Source organism: Camelus ferus, chromosome 4 (assembly GCF_009834535.1).
Source record: "Camelus ferus isolate YT-003-E chromosome 4, BCGSAC_Cfer_1.0, whole genome shotgun sequence".
NCBI lineage: Eukaryota > Metazoa > Chordata > Mammalia > Artiodactyla > Camelidae > Camelus > Camelus ferus.
The window spans coordinates 70,860,668-70,879,165 of NC_045699.1; the positions used below are offsets into that span (position 1 = coordinate 70,860,668).

The 18,498-nt window shown below is 46.0% G+C and overlaps 1 protein-coding gene across 1 annotated transcript in view; it reads left to right on the forward strand.

The window, feature by feature from the left end:
- PRRC2B (proline rich coiled-coil 2B) overlaps window positions 1-18,498 on the forward strand; it is an 83,324-nt gene that overhangs the window by 39,113 nt on the left and 25,713 nt on the right. Inside the window, 7 exon segments of the mRNA XM_032478689.1 lie at window positions 23-165; window positions 4,532-4,622; window positions 7,092-7,284; window positions 10,753-11,068; window positions 12,628-12,665; window positions 12,667-12,873; window positions 15,356-15,554. Of these exon segments, the coding sequence (XP_032334580.1) occupies window positions 23-165; window positions 4,532-4,622; window positions 7,092-7,284; window positions 10,753-11,068; window positions 12,628-12,665; window positions 12,667-12,873; window positions 15,356-15,554 (1,187 nt within the window).

Below are 18,498 nucleotides of genomic sequence, written 5' to 3' on the forward strand. Positions count from 1 at the left end.
TTACCCTTCTCTCTCTCATCAGAAAAGAAAACAGGCTGGGGGTGACTCGCCCGGTCCGTCCACTGAGGCAGCTGGTGGAACGGGCGCCACGGCCCACCATTATCAATGCGGAAAACCTGAAGGGCCTTGACGATCTGGACACCGACGCTGACGATGGCTGGGCAGGTGGGTTGTGGCGTTCTTGGTGTGCTCACAACTGATGATTTAAAATGGGAGGCCTACAGTCCGTCTCTGCTTACCAGGCTTGAAAATAACACCCTCTGACAGCCTCGTGTTTTCCCTCGGCAGGTCAGAATGGAGACATGGGGCAGGGAGCAGCTTCACTGCCCTGAAGAGGTTGGCATTCAGACCGTGTTTGCTTCAAGACCGTGGTCTTGATCTCAGAGGGAGATTTTTGTTAACTTTTTAAAAAGATTTTTTATAATGGAAACGTTGAAACAGTGTAATGAACCCCCTGCCAGGCTGCCCATCACCCCATTCTGCCAAGATTCTTCCACTACCTTCACCTGCACCCCATCCCCCAACCTTACTTTCTTTTGAAATTCTTTTGGATCGTTTGTTTACAAGTAAACTTTAATGGAATTGAAAGGCACACATTTAGTTGTTTGATTTTTGCAAATGCACCCACATGTGTGATACAGCCCCCCAGTCCCTTCCCAGTCAGTCTTCCTCCCCGACTCTGCCCAAGGCTTCCCTCCAGTCTTAACCTGGATTAGCTTTGCCTGTTACACAGCTGCAAATGGATGGGGTCCTACAGTTGTTACTTTGGTGTCAGGTTTTTGAGGTTCATCAATTTTGTTGCCTACATCAGTGGTTGCTTTTAATAACTGAGACATACTTCACTGTGTCAAATACTGTAATTTGTTTATCCACCCGAATGTTCTATTATGAATAATATTTTCATTTTTCTTGAGTAAATATCTAGGAGTAGGACTGTGGGCCAGAGAGTAGGTGTGTGTTAGGTTTGTAAGGCCCACAGACCTTTTTCCGTGGTGGCTGGGGGTGTCATCCCCAGCAGCAGTTTTGAGAATTTGGTTGCTCTACACCCTCACAACATTTAGCCGTTCTAGTGGGTGTGTAGTGGTAGCTCACGCTGCTTTTAATTTGCATCTTGCCGATGACTAATGGTGATCAACACGTTTTCATGTTTCATGTGCTGTTTGGCTACTGGTACCTTTTTTTCCCGAGTGGTTGAATACAAGCACTTCACAGATCTTTTTTCCCATTGCCTACCTTGTCTGTGCATTTGTTTTTAGCCCTAGGTATTGATGAGAAGTTTTAAACTTTGATGAAGTTTAATTTATAAATTTATTTTTATGATTTTTACTTTTGTGTCCTTTATAAAAATCTTTGGTGGTGAAGGTATTCCCTTATGTTTTACAGCTTTACCTGTTACTTACTGACCTGTGGTCCATGTTGTAGTAGTTCTTGTGTATGAAGCAAGGTAGCAGTCAGGGTTCGTTTTAATCCGTAAGGACACCCAGTTGCTCTGCATCGTTTGTTGGTAAGACTTTACTCTCCCTATTGGGCTGCTCTGGCACCTTTGCCAACAATCAGCTGATCATTAAGTGTGGGTCTGTATCTGGTCCCCTGATCCTTATGCCAGTACCACAGTGTAGCTTCGTAGTAGGTTTTATATTCAAGTAGTGTAAGTTTTCCAGTTTTGTTCTTTTTCGAGATTATTTGACTATCCTAAATTCTTTTCATTCTCATATGAATTTAGAATCAACCTGTCAGTATTTTAAAAGACCTGCAGGTATTTTGATTAAGATTGTGTTGAATTTATTTCTGGATAAATGATATCTTAATTTTGAATCTTCTGTCCAGGAACGTGAAGAAACTTTCTCTATTAGGTATTTTCATTTCTCTCAGCAGTGTTTCGTAGTTTTCATTCTAGAGGTCTTGAGCATTTTTGTTGAATTTATTCCTAAATATTGTTATGTTTTCTGATGCTATTGTAAATGGCGTTGTTTCTTTTTTAATCATTTTATTTTTTAGTCTTTAGTGTTATTATATATACATAAGTAGAGTTGATTTTTGTGTATTGATTTTATATTGGAAACTTCACTGAGTACACTTTTTAATTTTACTAGTTTTTGTTGATTTCTTAGAATTTTCTATATAAACCATCATGTTGTCTATGAGTAGGAAGAGCTTTTGCCTTTCATTTCTTTTTCTTGTCCTATTGCACTGTGCCACTTTTAGTACGGTGTTGTATTCAAGTTCTTTGTTCCTGATCTTAAGGAGAAAGTGTTCAGTGTTTCCCCTTTAAGTCTGATGACAGTTGTAGGCCTTCTGGAGATGGTCTTTACCAGATCGGAGAGGTTCTCTTCTACTTCTAGTTTGCTAAATGGCTTTTTTAGGTCATGAATGGGTATTGAATTTTGTTAAATACTTTTTCTGTCTCTGATCATATGATTTTTTTTTCTTTTGTTTTAAAATCTATTGGGTTGCATTGATTTTTTTTTTTTTTATGCTGAACCAGCTTTTCATTCCTAGAGTAAATTCTACCTGTTTGTATGGTTAGATTGGATTTGCTGATAATTTTATTAAGATTCTTGGTGTCTAGTTCATGGTGGATATTGGTCTGTGATTTTCTTTTAATATCTTTGTGGGTTTTGATAATCATCTTATGGCTGGGCTCATAAGATGTGCTGGAAAATGTTCCTCCTTTACTTTCTGAAAGAGCTTCCCTGGGGTTGGTACTCTTTCCTTTGATACGCGCCTCGTAAAATTGACCTGTGAAACAGTTTGATCCTGGAGTTTCCTTTCTGAAGGCATTTGTGTGTATAATTTATTTGATTAGTCACAGGGCTGCTCAGGTTTCCTGTGTTTTGCATCAGTGCTTGATAAGTTATGATTTTCAAGGGATTTGTTCATTTCTTTCAGTTGAAGTTCTTGGTGTAAAGTTGTTGACAACATTCCTTTTCCTCTTGATGGCTGCAGGATCTGTAGTGATACACCACTTCCACTCCTGACAGTTGGTAGCTTGTGTTTGTTCTCTTTTTCTTGTTCGCTTCTGCCAAGGGCTTAGTAGTCTTCTTAATCCTCACAGAGGGGCAGCATTTAGCTTTAATTTTCTCCATTGCTTGATTGTTTTCTAGTTCATAGATGTGTTCATTTTAATTATTGGGGCTTTCTAGATTTCTAACTTAATTTCATTACAGTCAAGAGAGCACATTGTTTATGACTTCAAGTTATTGAGACTTATTTTATGACCATGATGTGGTCTGCCCTGGTGAATATTCCAGCTGCATTTGAAAAGAATGTGTACTCTCTAGATGTTAGAGATCATGTTCTGTAAATGTCAACACAGTCAAGGTGGTTGTCAGTGTCGTTCAGACCTTATGTACCTACGGATATTTTTGCCTACTTCTATCAGTTACTGAAACTGAGGTGTTAAAAAACTCTTCGCTATAATTCACTATCTCTTTCTTCCTTTAATTCTGTCAGTTTTGCTTCATTTAATTTGAAGCTGTTAATGAGGCATAAGCACATTGGTCATTTTTAGAACTGACATACTGACCCTTTGTGTTGTTTTCTGATGTCCTTCTCTAATTCTTGTAATAGTTCTTGGAGTCTGTTTTGTTAAATGTTAAAATCATTGTTCTAACTTTGTTTATTGTTGTCATGGTATATATTTTTCCATTCTTTTCCTTAGAGACCCTTTGTGTTTGTGTTCAAAGTGATGCTCTGGTAGACGGCGCGTCGTTGCACTTGCTGGGTCATCACATCTAATGCTCTTTTTAGTTGAATCGGGCTTTTTGTTGTTGTTTCCCCTTTTTTAACTATATATAGTTCATGTAACAAAGTTTCATATTGTGTAACATTTACCCTTTTAAAGTCTAAAATTCAGAGATTTTTTAGTATAGTCACAAGTTTGTGCCATCATTTCTACTAATTCCAGACCATTTTTGTCACCCACAAAAGAAGCCCCTTACCTGTTAGCAGTCACTCCCGGTTACCACCACACCCTCTGGCAACCACTGATCTACTTCCTGCCTCTGGGTTTGTGTACTCTGGACATTTCATATAGATGACATAATATGTGGCCTGTCACATCTGGCTCTAGCACTCGGCAGAATGTCTCCAGGGATCCCCTTTTGTAGTACCACATTGTGTGTCGCCCATCGCAGGGTGGGGAGTGCCCTGGGACAAAACGGCAGCTCGCAGATCTGGTCGGGCTTCTGTATTGCTGGGATAGACTCCTGCGTGGTGTCTGCCCGCTTTTGCTCACTCTCCTGCACCTAGTATACTTGCAAAAATACCTTGTCCAGATTCAAGAACTGTTATCTTAATAGGGTTAAGTCTAACTAAGGAGGGTTAGTCTAACCAGGCTTCTTTGCTGTTACTAGAGTCAGAGCTGTCCTTCACTCTAATCTGCTGTGTTTGCTCTGGTGGTAGCAGCTGGGTGGTGTGACTCACCCAGTCGGGTTGACATAGTTCCTGCCTGGAGGAAGCCTCCCACTGGCGCTCTTAGCACTGTTGAGATTCACATTTTTTGTCATTCTCCTTGACACTCCTGTTGCAGGCCTCCATGAGGAAGTGGACTACTCTGAGAAATTGAAGTTCAGTGATGATGAAGAGGAGGAAGAAGCTGTGAAGGATGGCAGGCCAAAGTGGTAAGGAGCCCCGTCCCTGCTCATAACACCGTTTGAGCGGAACATGGCATTAGTGAGATGTGAGTGCACCAGCATTTTGGTGCTGTTGTGTGCTGGTCACCACGCAGGTGCATTTGCTAGTTCCCCAGCAGCCTCCCGGGGGCAGATGTTCCCGTTTTGCAGATGAGGGGGCCATAGCTATCAGGAATGGAGCGGGATTTGCATCCAGGTGTGGCCAGCTGGCTGAGTCCTAGTGATTTGACCGTTATGCCAGTATTTTCCCGAGTACGTACAGACTACTTGTTCTGCAGAGTGCTTTGGTTGTATTGCCCCAAAAGGGTTTTCTGGCCAAGCAAATTTGAGAAACCACCTGGGTTCAACGTACTTCTTTACTCCCAGAGCCTAGGATACACATGCTGAAGCATGCTGGGAAATCTTCGGGTGGCAGGAGAAGCAGGAGGCAGGGGATGCAAGATTTCCTGAACTGATTTGACCACTTTAATGTTCTCTCTCTCTTTCTCTCTCTCTCTCTCTCTTTTTTTTTTTTTTTTTTTTGGATCATTTCATTGGACTGCTTTTTATTCATAATGCCCTTTGGAAAATACTTCATTGTAGTCTAGTCCCTCTAGTTTTTAGCATAATATCAGTAGCATTGGCTAATACTTTTAAAATAGTACCTGTGGTTGCTTTAATTTGCTTTTTTCTTCCGCCTCAGTACCAGCAAATACAAATGCTTCTCTTTGTGTGGAATTGCCTGTTTCCTTTTATATTTATTTAACTTACTATACTTTCCATTAAAATGTGATTACTGTTTTATATTGCATAGATATTATGGTCTAATATTTTTCCCTTTGTCTATTTTATTGTCAATAATTGAATGTTTATGTAGTTGAGTCTGCAAGTCTTGGTTATTTCCTCTTTTGTTTCAGAGCTTCACCCCTGGAGGGAGCTGGTCATGATCTTTTGCCACGCTCTCTGATGATACACAAACAATTAACTAATTGAGGCTTCTGTAATTTATTTTAATGCTGCTCGATTTTAACTGAAGCTTTGGATGTGCTTGAGAAATAAATATCTATGGGTCAGTTCTTGGAACACAAAAGGAAATGTGATCAAGAATTTAAATCAGAGGCAAAGATATAAAATTTTACAGATTTATTGGAGCAATAGGCTGCTCTGTTCCCTGTGTCTTTCAGTTGATGTGAACTGACTATTCAGTGGAAAGAGACAGACGTGGGTTTTGGACCCAGCTTCACTACTGACTGTGACCAAGGACACATCAGATAGAGAGCTCTCAAACCAGCCACCTCCTCCCTAAACCTGCTCTTTTTCAGTGTTCTCTGAGCTGGTTGAGACTTCTACTGCAGGCTTCTGAGTCTTCTCTAACATCTTTATTTCCCCATAAAGGGAGCCCATTCATAAATCCATGGTAAAAACATCATAATAACAAAAAATAAATCCATGGTGGTTTCCTGAAACCTCCCCTATTTCATTCCTTTCTGTTCATCGTCTCTGGGGGCCACTGGGACCAGCATCCTTCCTTCTCTGCACCAATCAGAGGCCAGCCTTCCTTTCATCTTACTCTTCACGTTAAAGACACAGATCTTTTCTGGTGGATCAGAAACCTCGGTGTGGCCTCCGTGTCTCTGCATGAAGTCAGGAGTCACTCACAGTTGTCGCCCTGTCTCTGGTCTCCTGATCCATCCCACCCACCTCATCTCCCCTCCACCTTCTGTACATGTGTGTGCTTGTACGTGTGTGTGCACACGTGTTAACCAGACCTGACTCCCTGCCTCTCTCTGCATGCCTGTTGTGTTTACTGGGTGCTGCTTCTGCAAAGACGAGGTGCTCAGTAGATGCATACATGTGTTCTGCCCCAGTGCCTTTGTTTACACCAGAGCACAAGAGGTGAGCACTGCACGGATCTCTGTTCCCTTCGAGCCTGCCCAGAGTCTCCGTCTGGCGTCTGTCTTCTCCTTTTCTGTGCTATGTGTGCTTTGCCTTGCACCTCTTACTCTTAATGCATCATTTGGGGAGCCCTCTTTTGCTGCTGGGGGGCATTTATTAAGCACATCCTTTATGCAAAGCACAGGGAAGGAGGTAGAATACAGGGAGAAGGGCCTTCATTCGGGTCGCGGATTCAAGTCTTAGCTCTTCCTTGTGAAAATAGCTCTCCAGTCCCTCAGACTCAGTTACCATCTCTTTAAAACAGAGGGAGTAAAGACTCTTTCTGCAGTAAGTGAAGTAATGAATGTGAGCCATCCTGCCTGGAGCTGTGTGTGTAAGACTGACTTGGTAAACGTTGGTGCTGATTTTGGTGCTCTGGGCGTGTCCTCTCACCTGTAAAGGGGGTGAAGGGTAGGTCTGTTCTCGTGAAGGAAATTGTTATTGTTAGACAGCTGACTGTGGAACTCCCGAGGACCTGACTGGTAAGATCAGACCATGTTTGGGCCGACTAGAAAAACTAACCCTCCGTGCGATTTGTCCTAGGAACAGCTGGGACCCCAGGCGGCAGCGGCAGCTGTCAATGAGCTCTGCAGACAGTGCGGATGCCAAGCGCACCCAAGAGGAAGGGAAGGACTGGGGTGAGACAGTAGGCATGAGCCGTGTCGTCCGGAAGGTGCCAGAATCTCAGCCGCCTTCCAGGAAGCTTCACAGCTGGGCGTCAGGCCCTGACTACCAGGTACCGTGGGCGCTGGAGGGGGTCTGTGCCTGCGGTTAGCTGGGACACCCACGTGTACACACACGCACACAAGCTCTCACGTTCATTTGACCAGAGTCCCAAGGCAGAGACTCCAGCAGGTCACCTAGTTGGCTGTTCTGAGCCTTCCTGTTTCGCTGAGTTCAGTGGCCAGGTTTCTGAGAAAATCCAGGTGGACATTTCTTGCTCTTTCTCTTTTTTAAACTGAAAACATTTCTTTTAAAATTTCGAGACAGTCACAGCCTTACAGAAAAGTTGGGAGCGCAATAGAAAGAATATTTTTTTTTTGGAACCATTTGAAGAGTACATTGCTAGCCTGATCAGGCCCTGTCACTGCAGAACACTTTGGTATCTACTTCCTCCCGAGAGATGACATTCCCACTTGGTGGCCACAGTCAAACCCAGGAAATCAGCACAGATACATCCCCGCCATCTGGTCCCCAGAACCCATCCTGCTCTTGCCCATTGTCCCGTCAGTGTTCCTCACACCATAGAATCCGAGTCAGAGTTTCATGCTGCCTCGGTTGTCCCGCTCTTTGCTCTTTAGCTCCCCTCGGTCTGGAGCAGCTCGTTAGCCTTTATCACACTTTCATTTCAGGATGTTGATACTTCTGAAGATCACAGTCAATTATTTTGTGGAATTCACCTCAGATTGAGTTTACCTCGTGCTTCCTCATGATTAAGTGTAAGGTTTCCCCTTTTTGGCTGGAATCTTGGAAATGGCCCCGACTCTTCTTGCTGCATCCTGCTGGGTGACCATGATTCCGCTCTGCCTGCTGGCCACCTTCACTTGGGTCACTTGATTGAAGTGGTGTCTACCAAGTGTCTCACCGTGGAATTTTCACATTTCACACACTCTTCCTGATCTGTAATTGGTAGAAATTTTGTGGAGAGTTACTTTGAGACCATGAATATCCCATGTCTCATCACACTTTGGGGAAAAAAAAAAAAATATATATATATATATATATGTATGTATATGAATAGATATATATCAGTGGGTTATAATCTGTTACTCTCATTGTTTGTTTTGAAGTTCAGATTGTCTCTGGTTTGGCTTTCGGGAGCCTCTTCAAGCTGACGGCTATGTCCTTCTTTACATGTCTTCATTCTGTTTTGAGGGATTCCTTGCTTTGTGATGGAACAAGCTTTTCCAAGCTTGCTTTGTCCTTACCCTGCCTTGGCCCTAGAATCAGGCTTCATGATGTTTAGAAACCAGTATGAGCACAAGTGTGCTCACCGCTGTTGAGGTGTCGTTGCTCCTGGGCCCTCTCTGTGGACAGAGTTAGGGAATATAAGTCTCTGATACACAGACGTATAACACAGTAATATCTCCAGTTCCACAGAATCCATTCTAGTTTTCTCCCATTGCATGTTTGTAGCTCCTTCAACAGTGAGGTATCTGTCTCCTATGGTCTGTAAAATTTGCACTGATTTGGTCAGTCTCCCTATTTCCACCACCTCTCTTTCTCCCTTGCACACATGCCCTCCTCAGCCACTCAGATGTCAGTGCCCCCCACATGGAAGCCCTGAATTTCTCTGGTGGGCCACCTCTCCTTAGGAATTCCTGTCTCACTCAGCTTGATTGGGCTTCAACGCCCACAGCAGCCACGTCTCCATGTCGACAGCCTCCTCACCTGCCTGGGCTCCGACCACCTGTCCTGAGCTGTCGTGACTCCCTGGCACCAGGTGCCTGCCTTGTTCTGCCACATCTCATGACTGGGACTGAATTCAGCAGGAGGGCCAAAGCAGGGGGTGGGTAGATGTAATTTAAATACACCTGGCAAAATCTGGCATATTCAATTCACTTTGCTATTTAAAAGGCTCCTGTTCCATATCTTCTTATAAAATGAAAATGCCCTTTACCTTCAGTCTTTTTTACTGAGTTCATATTATGTGCTAGGCACTGGGCTAGACTCAGGAGACACAGAAGTGAAACAAAATAGACACAGTACGACTCCTGGAGATTACCTTGCAGTTAATCTAAATTTCATTCATATATTGGGATTGCTTGGTATTCAAAAGAAGGTTTCACTGTGAGCTGCTGATAACAGCACTGAATTAACTGAATAGAGCCAACAAAGATAAAATCTGTATAATTTTATGCATCCAGATTTCTGGAAAGATTGTCACAGTTCAAGTGTTTTGCAGAACATTTAGTTTATAAAATGATGGCTAATTTGGGGGCCAGTTTGGAAGGGCGCGTCTGTAGTCTTGATGATGTACACATATCCTTTGATTCTGCTGTTTCATTTCTGGGAAATTCTGAGGAAAGTAGTCAGGGATACACATGAAGGTTGGTATGTACCGAACACCAGGGGGTAAGGTAAACTGTGGTATCAGCCGTGCAGTGAGACAGCTCACAGCCATTACAGAGCACAGACAGGTGTTAGTGCTCAAGGACAAAGTGGGGGAAGAGGGCACACTTTGGTTCCAATTGTATTACGTAAAAAGTACCTTCATGCTTCTAAATTAGAAATTTATAATCCTTTACGATTGTAGTAATTGTCTCTGGATTATGAGAAGTTAATTTTTAGGAGAAAACTCCTTAACTGCAGTCACTCTGTTACATAGTACTTTTATGGAGATGTAATTGACATACAAGAAAAGGCATAGATCTTGATTTTTTCATGTCTAATGACTTTTGACAGTTACGTACATCTGCGTAACTGCAAAACAGGAAGTTATATGTTTTTTCTTATCGAATCTCACTGGAATTTTAGTGGCTGGCATTCAGTTAAACTTGCCCATCATTTGTACTATTACATATTCTGCATGTAGCTTCGCTTCCTGCAGATCAGTGAGAAGTCTTCCCAGTTTTGAGAGTTTTTCATGCTGGATCTTTTGCACCCTGGTGGTTGTCCAGTAACTGGCAACCAGGGAGAGGCTCAAAAGCGGGTAAAATATTCAAAAGAGATGTTTCTAGAGATGCTTTTATATATAAAGAATCACCTTGAAACTTTATTTCTGAGTATGAATTTCAGTTTCTGGCTCATCGTGACCCGAGTTTATGTATTTTCATGGGAGAAAGGGTAGAGCAGTTTTATGGCTGAGAAATGCTGGGGGTGTGGTTTCCCACTCTGTTCTTTAGCTCTGGAGGCTCAGTCTGCTGTGCCCATGAGTAGTGGTCAGAGCGTCCATTACCCGGGGGTGACCTAGGTGTACGTCCTGGCACTGAGTGCTTTGCAAACAGTTTATTGCCTTCTCACAGTCCCGAGGGCTTCCTGTATTGTCCACAGTTTACAAGTGAGAAACTAAGTTGTAGAACGTGGCCGCTTGCCCAAACCTCATTCCACATACAGGAAAGGGCAGAGTAGGAGTAAAACCCGGGTCTGGCAGCACGTGACTGTGCTCAAGGGTCTTGGGAAGGAGCGCTGATCCCACCCTGGGGGTGGGCCCTTCTCCGGGTTTGCGACATGCGCCTCAGCTGAGGCTTTCTTCTCCTGGCAGAAGTCCTCTGTAGGCAGTGTGTTCCGGCAGCAGTCTGTCGAGGACAAAGAGGACAAGCCGCCCCCACGGCAGAAGTTTATCCAGTCAGAGATGTCTGAGGCTGTGGAACGAGCCCGAAAGCGCCGGGAGGAGGAGGAGCGCCGGGCCCGGGAGGAGCGGTTGGCCGCCTGTGCTGCCAAACTCAAGCAGCTGGACCAGAAGTGTAAGCAGGCACAGAAGGCGAGCGAGGCCCAGAAGCAGGTGGAGAGGGAGGTTCCCCGCTCTCCAGGCGTCGAGAAAGCGCCTGCACAGGAGAATGGCCCTGCTGTCCGCAAAGGTAAGCGGTGGGCCCTCGTCCCACAACCTGCAGGCCCTGGGCTGTTTTCACTGGCGGTTGTCTGCATCTCCCTGTGTCTTACAGCTGGGTGATGTTGGGAAGCCCCAGTCGTTAAGAGTTTGGGCCTGGGTTCACATCCTGTTCCAACTACTTCAACCCACTGGCTTCAGCCGCACCTCTCGAGCATGTTTGCTCACCTGTGACACAGGGTGGCGATAGCACATGCCTCCCCGCATCCTGAGGGGCCGCAGGAGGTGTGAGCACTTGGCACGTTTCCGGGTGCGGAGAGCATTCGGTGGTGTCACCAAGTTTGTCATCACCGCTGCTGCTACTCAGCCAGAGATGCAGGAGCTCGAGGACCTGAGCATGAGCACGGGATCTTGTTCACGACAGGGAGGGAAGAATACGTTTCTCCTGACGTTATTCTAGAAGGACTGCATCGCTCGGCTGCACAAGCGATGTTGAACACTATTACATGATGGAGGGTGTCTTTGGACGTCAATCTTAAAGAATATGTTCTTGCTGACTTTCTCAAATCAACTGAAACCAACTTTCTTCAGTAGAGAAGGACCTGATGTTAGTTTCAGGTGCTGAAACTTCTCAGATGGAAGAATTGCTCTTGGTCTGATGGTCATCAGCACCCTTCAGGCCAAGGAACTCAGAGAAATAGATCATTGTCCTTCTGTAAATGTCCTGTCCATGCAGGACTCGCCGAGGTGGGGCAGTGGGAGCCTGGGCAGTGGACTGCGGGTGTGAGTGTGGGCCGTGGGTGCTGGTCTGCTGGTGGGCCTGGGTGTTGTGTGTGCCCCAAGCCCCTCTGTACCCGCCCTGCCTGTCAGTATTCCCCCGGGACGCTGGGTCCCTGGGGCTTCGCCTCGACATTTGTTTGCCTTCTGCAGTAGAATTAAGAACACGAATGTCAATTACTCCTCAACAAAGCTGAAAAAAAACCAAAAAGAGTGCAAAGCTGGGACGGGGCAAGAAAGAAGGGAATTCCAAAGAGAACAGTGATGGGAGATTGGGTTGAGCTTTTACTACTCGCCAGCTGCTGTTTTCAGTCCACCCCATGGACTGTCCCGCTTGATTCTCCCAGAAGCCCTGGGGCGGGTGCGCCTGTTCTCCTCACTCACAGATGAAGGAACGTGCCGGGAGAGGCTGGCGGGCTGGCCCGGCTCACACAGCCGTGGGCTGTGCTGATTCTCGTGGCCGGAGGATGGGTGTGTGGACTCTAGTGGCTGATGGCTGCTCTCCTGTTTCCTGGGGTCTTTTCTAGCAGAGCCGCTCCCGTCTGGAGCCAGGTCCCCACTCTGCTGACGGTGTGGCCTCAGGCGGCCCACCCCACCTCTCGGCCCTTAGTGTGCTGGTCTCTCACGTGAGGATGAGCTGGGGACCCCGTGAGCTTGTGTGTGGAGAGCAGTTAGCACAGCACCAGGGGTTGAGGATGGGTGTCTAGCCGTGGAACGTAAGTGCCACCGAGAAAGAGCATTTGCTGTTAAACATTCGGTCAGCCAAGCTTTTGTGGACTCACCCGGCAGTTTCTCTTCTTCTTTGTTCCTTAGGCTCCCCTGAGTTCCCTGCCCACGAAGCCCCCAACACGTTTTCAGGAAGAAGCTCCCACAGCTCCTCCAGCTGTGGCTCAGAGCAGCAGCAGTGAGGAGGGGGCCAGGGAGGCTGGATCCCCTGCACAGGAATTCAGCAAGTACCAGAAGTCCCTTCCTCCCCGATTTCAGCGCCAGCAGCAGCAGCAGCAGCAGCAGCAGCAGCAGCAGCAGCAGCAGCAGCAGCAGCAGCAGCAGCAGCAGCAGGTGAACAGGGGATGTTAGGTGTTGTCAGCAGACCTGCCCCTGAGCAGGCGTCCCCTCTCCTCCGCACACCACCTTCGAGGAGAACCCACTGCAAAAGGTTGCTCATGTGTATCCTGGTCACCAGCAGGGATATCAGGAATTCTGCCTCAAAACTTGGAGACTTGGGAAGTCAGCCCTGGCCATTAATTTTTCCAAGTAATTTCTCCTTTGAATGAAAACCCTCGTTGGTAGTTTAGGGACCCTGTTGTCTAATACTGGTAAGGAAGAGTGAGTTAGTGGTGTCTAAGTCGTTTTTTCATTCAGAGCCCTACAACGTGGCCACTCCTTACGCCGACAATCGCCCTGTCCTTGGGAGCCTCCCAAGGACTGGGGAAGGCCTGAGCTGCTGGGAGAGCTTCAGAAAGAGCTATGTTAGCCTTGGGTCAGGGAGGTGGGTTGTAGGTTTTGAGTTGGATGGCTGTGGAGTCTGGTGCAGCTTACCTAGTCAGGTGTGACCTTGGACAGGTCAGTGTCAAGCAGCGGGAATGAACACCTGCCTCTCAGTGTGACAATCAGGGTTTAATGATGCCTGTGAACTGACTTGCCAGTACAATCAGGGTCTTCTTTATTGGTGATTCATAAATCTTAAAAAGGACCTACTTTTTGCTCTGAGGAAGACTGCATGGGTCATGGTAATCATAGCGGTCTCTTGTAGTCCTGGTCATCTTGCCCAGCTGGAACCACCCATAATAATTATTTGTCTTAGAGGAGTGACCCATGGAAGAGCTGACTGCTAATGAACAGTGCGGTGGGAAACAGATCATGCATGGACGTGCTTAGCTAGGTGTACAGTAAATTATTGTTAATAATCGAAGTGTTTCAAAACATGGGTGCCCTAGGAAACACATCAACATCTCAGACCTTTTCCCAGAATCTCTTTAGTTAGTTGCCTTCAAAACCTTTACCCCAGATCCTCCTTTCCTTGGGCCCCTAGGAAGGATTCCAGAAGCTGACCACATTCTGCCCTCTCAACAGGAAGTTACATTCATTGTGCTTTAGTTACTTACGGGCTTGGTGAAGAATTCCTGATTGACTGGGGAGGTCTGGAGTAAATCAAGCCAGACACAGTAGGAACAGTTGTTCTAGGTAACTCTTCTGGGGCGCAGTGACGGGTAAATCCTTCCTCATGAATAGAAAGAAGTCTGAACGTGCCAGTGTAGCCTGAGAAGTCTGGCAAACAGACTGTTCGGGTTCCCCAGGGACTTGGGGTCTAGACAGGAGGAGGAGCCGTGGGCAGAGGCCCGCAGCCTCCTGTGTGGGCCAGGAGCTCTTATTTATCAAGTGCTGAATGCTCCTAAGAGGTGCTGTGAGTGCCGGCGAGCTGCCCAGGGAATCCGGCCCAGGCTGGGGTTGGGCTAGCAGGCTGGTAGGAAGGGGTGTGCAGGTCAGCGACCCACCCTTGTCTGAGTCTGCCACGAGCGCTGCCAGAATGCTGGTCCAGGACGCACTTGTGAGGGCAGCCCTGGAGGTCACTGGTGCCCTGGAACAGGATCTGAGGTGACCCCTCACTGGGTCCAGGTTCTTAATTTTTAATACTCTGTTGATGCTTTACATTCATTCTTTTGGGCACCAACATTTTCTGCACCAGGTCCGGTGGTAGGGACGCGGATGCTGCGGGGAACTCGCGTCGGTCTCATGGTTTAGGGAGGGAAACCGGCAGCAGCAGTGTTACCTGTTGCTGATGGTACGAAGGAGAGCAGAGGACGGGGGCCTGACCTTGGGTTCAGAGTTGTGAACCCAACTTCCCAGAGGAAGTGCTCGTTAGGCTGAAACCTAAAGCATGGGTGTGGGTGAGCAGGTTTGGGGATGGAGGGACAGAGGGCCCAAAGCAGGCAGGCAGGCAGGAATGTGGAGCGGAGAGCCAGGGCGGTTGTGGGGCATTGCTAGAGAGGCGGGTCGGGGGCAAGGGGGCGGGCAGGAGCCGCAGGGCCCTGTGGGTCACATGTACCCCTGTGGGATTTGGGCTGTTAGCTGGAAAGCTATGGAGAACCCTTGAAGGATCTTGACCTGGTCAGGGCGTCTGAGTGTGGAGAGTGGACTGAAGGAACAGTGTGGTGGGGGTAAGGGGGGCATCCCTGGGTGCTGTTCTGGCCAGGCGCCATTCCAGGTGAGTATTGGTCTTAATGAAACCCCGTCCCTCTTGTGTGGCAGAGGAGCCCAGGGCATGGCTTCCATCCGGCTTGGGAGAGGCTTGGGAGAGGGCCTGAGTGCTGTAATATGCTGGGATCTCCCCTCGGAGCAGCTGCTCCTCCCTCCCCTCTTTGCCCATCTGTGCTGGGTGGGCTGTCTGTGCCACCTGGGGGAAAGCTGAAGAGCCTGTGTGTGCGTGTGCACATGTTTGTGTGCATGTGCTTGTGCACGCGTGTGTGTGTGTACGTGCATTTGTGTGCGGCCTCTTCACCCCCCAGCATCTGTCCAACCTGGTCTCTCTCCCCCTGGTCAGGAGCAGCTGTACAAGATGCAGCACTGGCAGCCGGTGTACCCTCCTCCGCCTTCGCACCCACAGCGCACCTTCTACCCGCACCACCCCCAGATGCTGGGCTTCGATCCCAGGTGGATGATGATGCCTTCCTACATGGACCCCCGGATCACGCCCACCCGGACCCCAGTGGACTTCTATCCCTCAGCCCTGCACCCCTCGGGTAAGCGTCATGGTCTAGGGGCCTTACCTGGGAGCCCATGATAGTGTGGCGTTGGAGGGCGTTGCCTCGTGAGGTAGACAGACCCACCTGGAGTCCAGTCTGGCCTCTTTGCAAGTCACGTGACCAGTCTGAGCTTTAACTTCTTTGTTTGCAGAATGAGAGTGTGATAATAGCACCTGTCACAGAGAACTGTCAGGAAGAGGCCTTCCTAAGATCATGCCTTGTAAATGGCTTTAATTAATTTTTCTGTCTCTTCTGTGTCATTTTGTCCCTCTTTCCATTTTTAATGTTTTTGTGCTTTCTTTTTCCCCTTGACTAGCCTTTCCCAAGGTTTATCGAATGCCATTTTTTAAAAGTATCATTTGGGTTTCTTAAGTCCCGTTTTATTTGGCTTTTGTTTCATTAACTTCTGCTTTTTCCCCCCTCATTATTTCCACTGAAATTATTTTGTTCTTATTCTGACTGATTACATTGGATGCTTATTTAGCTCATTAATTTCTGGCTTTCCTGATGTATTTAAATCTCACCTGAGCTAAGAGCTCCTATGAGTATTAAGATGAAACATTTGTATTATTGTGCAGTTCTAAATGTTGGTCTGCTTTTGATTTATCTGTTTTGAGTGATGATTTTTAATGATGTAAGTTTTCCAGATACAGAGTTTTAAGACGATCTTTAAGGTTAATTTCTAGTGTGGCTGCCTTCTGATCAGATAATAAGGTCTACATGATACAGATCAGGAGTCACAGACGTTTTCTATTAATGCCCGATAATAAAAATTCTAGGCTTTGAGCTGCTGCTTAGCTTTGCTGTTCTAGAACAAAATAGCTGTGGGCAGTAGTGAGTGAATGGACATGGAGCCTTCACTTTCCTGTAAAACTTTATTTTTAAAACCAGGTGGCCTATCCAATTTCACTCAAGGGCTGTAAGTGTGCCAGCCAACCCCCCATCTAGATTGCTTGACACTTGTTGAGATTTTCTTTGTAGGCTGTTACGTGGTCCTTTTTTCTTTTTTAAAATCATTCTGTTTGCTTGAAAATAATGTGTTCTCTAATTGGATGTGGTCCATTCAATTGTGCTTGCCAATTGTGCTGTGCGAATGTATCTGTAACATTACGATGTATCCCCTTGATCAGTTACTACGAGGTGTGTGAACATTTCCTGCCATGACTGTGGATTTGTCAAATCTTGTGATGCTGTTAGGTTTTTGCTTTGTCTATCTGGACTCGAGTGCAGGCTTGGAATTACTGCAGCTTGCCGCTTTCAGCTTTTCGTGGCTCCCTCGTTACCACTCGCTGTGCTTCCTACCCTCAGTGTGTGCTTGGGGGTAACATCATCATTCTAGATTTCTTTTGACTCATATTTACATGGTTTCTTTTCCCCCCAGCTTTTTGCCATCAGCCTGAGTTCTTTCTGGGGGAGCATATCTTTGTGTATACGAGTTGTGTGTGGTTTTACCCACTTTGAAGATCTGTGACTTAAATTGCTAACGTTGGTCTCTTTAGATTTACTGGAATCATTACATTCAGATTTCCTGTTGTCCTATTTCATGCTTTCTTTTTATCCCTCTTTCTTTGCTTTTCTTTTTCTTCCTTTTTTGGCGTCAAGATTTCCTGTTTCTGCTTATTTTCCTTCTGCATTTTCTTTCTAATGTGTGAGTGGTTACATTGAATTCTAACCTGCACCGTTAACTTGGCAAAGGCGAACCGATACATGCACCCTGAACCTGAGCTCTGACTACCTCCTCATCAGTCTTGTTACCTTTGCCTGGAGTTTTAGTGCTTCCTTATTATCCTCGTTGTTTATTCGGTCTGCGCCCGTTCAGATCTGCCTGCGTGTTTACTGCTTTCCCTTCCAGCTTCTTCCTCCCACCTGGATTCCACTTCTTCTTCATGCTCCGTCAAGTTCTTTAGGAAGATCTTTTGGCAGTAGAAAATCATTTTGCCTGAAAAAGTCTTTACGTCACCCTTTCTCTTGAAATAGCATCACTGGGAATAGAATTCTGGGTTGGCAGTTACTTTTTTTTTGAGTACTGTGAAGATGGTAGTCCTTTTTTTTCTGGCTCCTGTGTCATATTTGTGTCTGGGTGGTCTGCAGTCTCCTTTCTGGCTGCTGTTAGGGTCTTCTTGTCTTTGGTCTCCCGCAGTTCTTTCTCACTGTGCTGTGTCTCGGTACATATCTGTGTCTTTTCTCACTTTATTCCGCTTAGAACTCACAGTGCTTGAATCTAAGGATGTATGTCTTTCATTGCTTCTGGAAAATTCTTTTCTAATTATCACAACAAACATTGCCTTCTTCCTCCTCATTCATTCTTTGTATCATTTTTTCATAGGACTCCCACTTAGATTATTTTGTGCCTTCTCATTCTGGCTTCCAAGTCTCTTAAATACGTAAGAGAGGTTATCTTTGTGGTATCTTCTGGGAAAATGCCTCAGAACTATCTTCCAGTTCAGTTTTCTCTTCAGCTGTGTCTAGTCTGTTCTTTTTCACTGTCCAGTGAGATTTTTATTTCAGTCATTATAGTTTTATTACTAGAATTTTTCCCTCAAATCTGTTTTTCTTATGTCTCTGTTTTTCTTAAGTTTTAATTCTTTCTTTTATGCTTTTAATCATTTGAAACATAATTTTCTAGTGTTTAACATTTTCATTTGTCATCTGAAGTTCTTGGGGAAGGTGTGTAATCCTGTGGACTCACCACAGACTCCTGGCGGGTTGCTTTCCACGCATGTTCTGGTAATTTTAGATTGCAGTTCCATTTTAAACAGTTTCATTTATCGTGAGGATCCAGTATGACTTGATTTAAGAGTATATCCCTCCAGTGTGGATTTTATGTCTTCTGCAGCCTAGAACCATCCTTTATTTTAACTTGGATGGTTTCTGGAGCATTCTAGGCATAAATCTGAATCATACCCCCACCCCAACCCTCGACCTGCATGCAAGCTGGCAT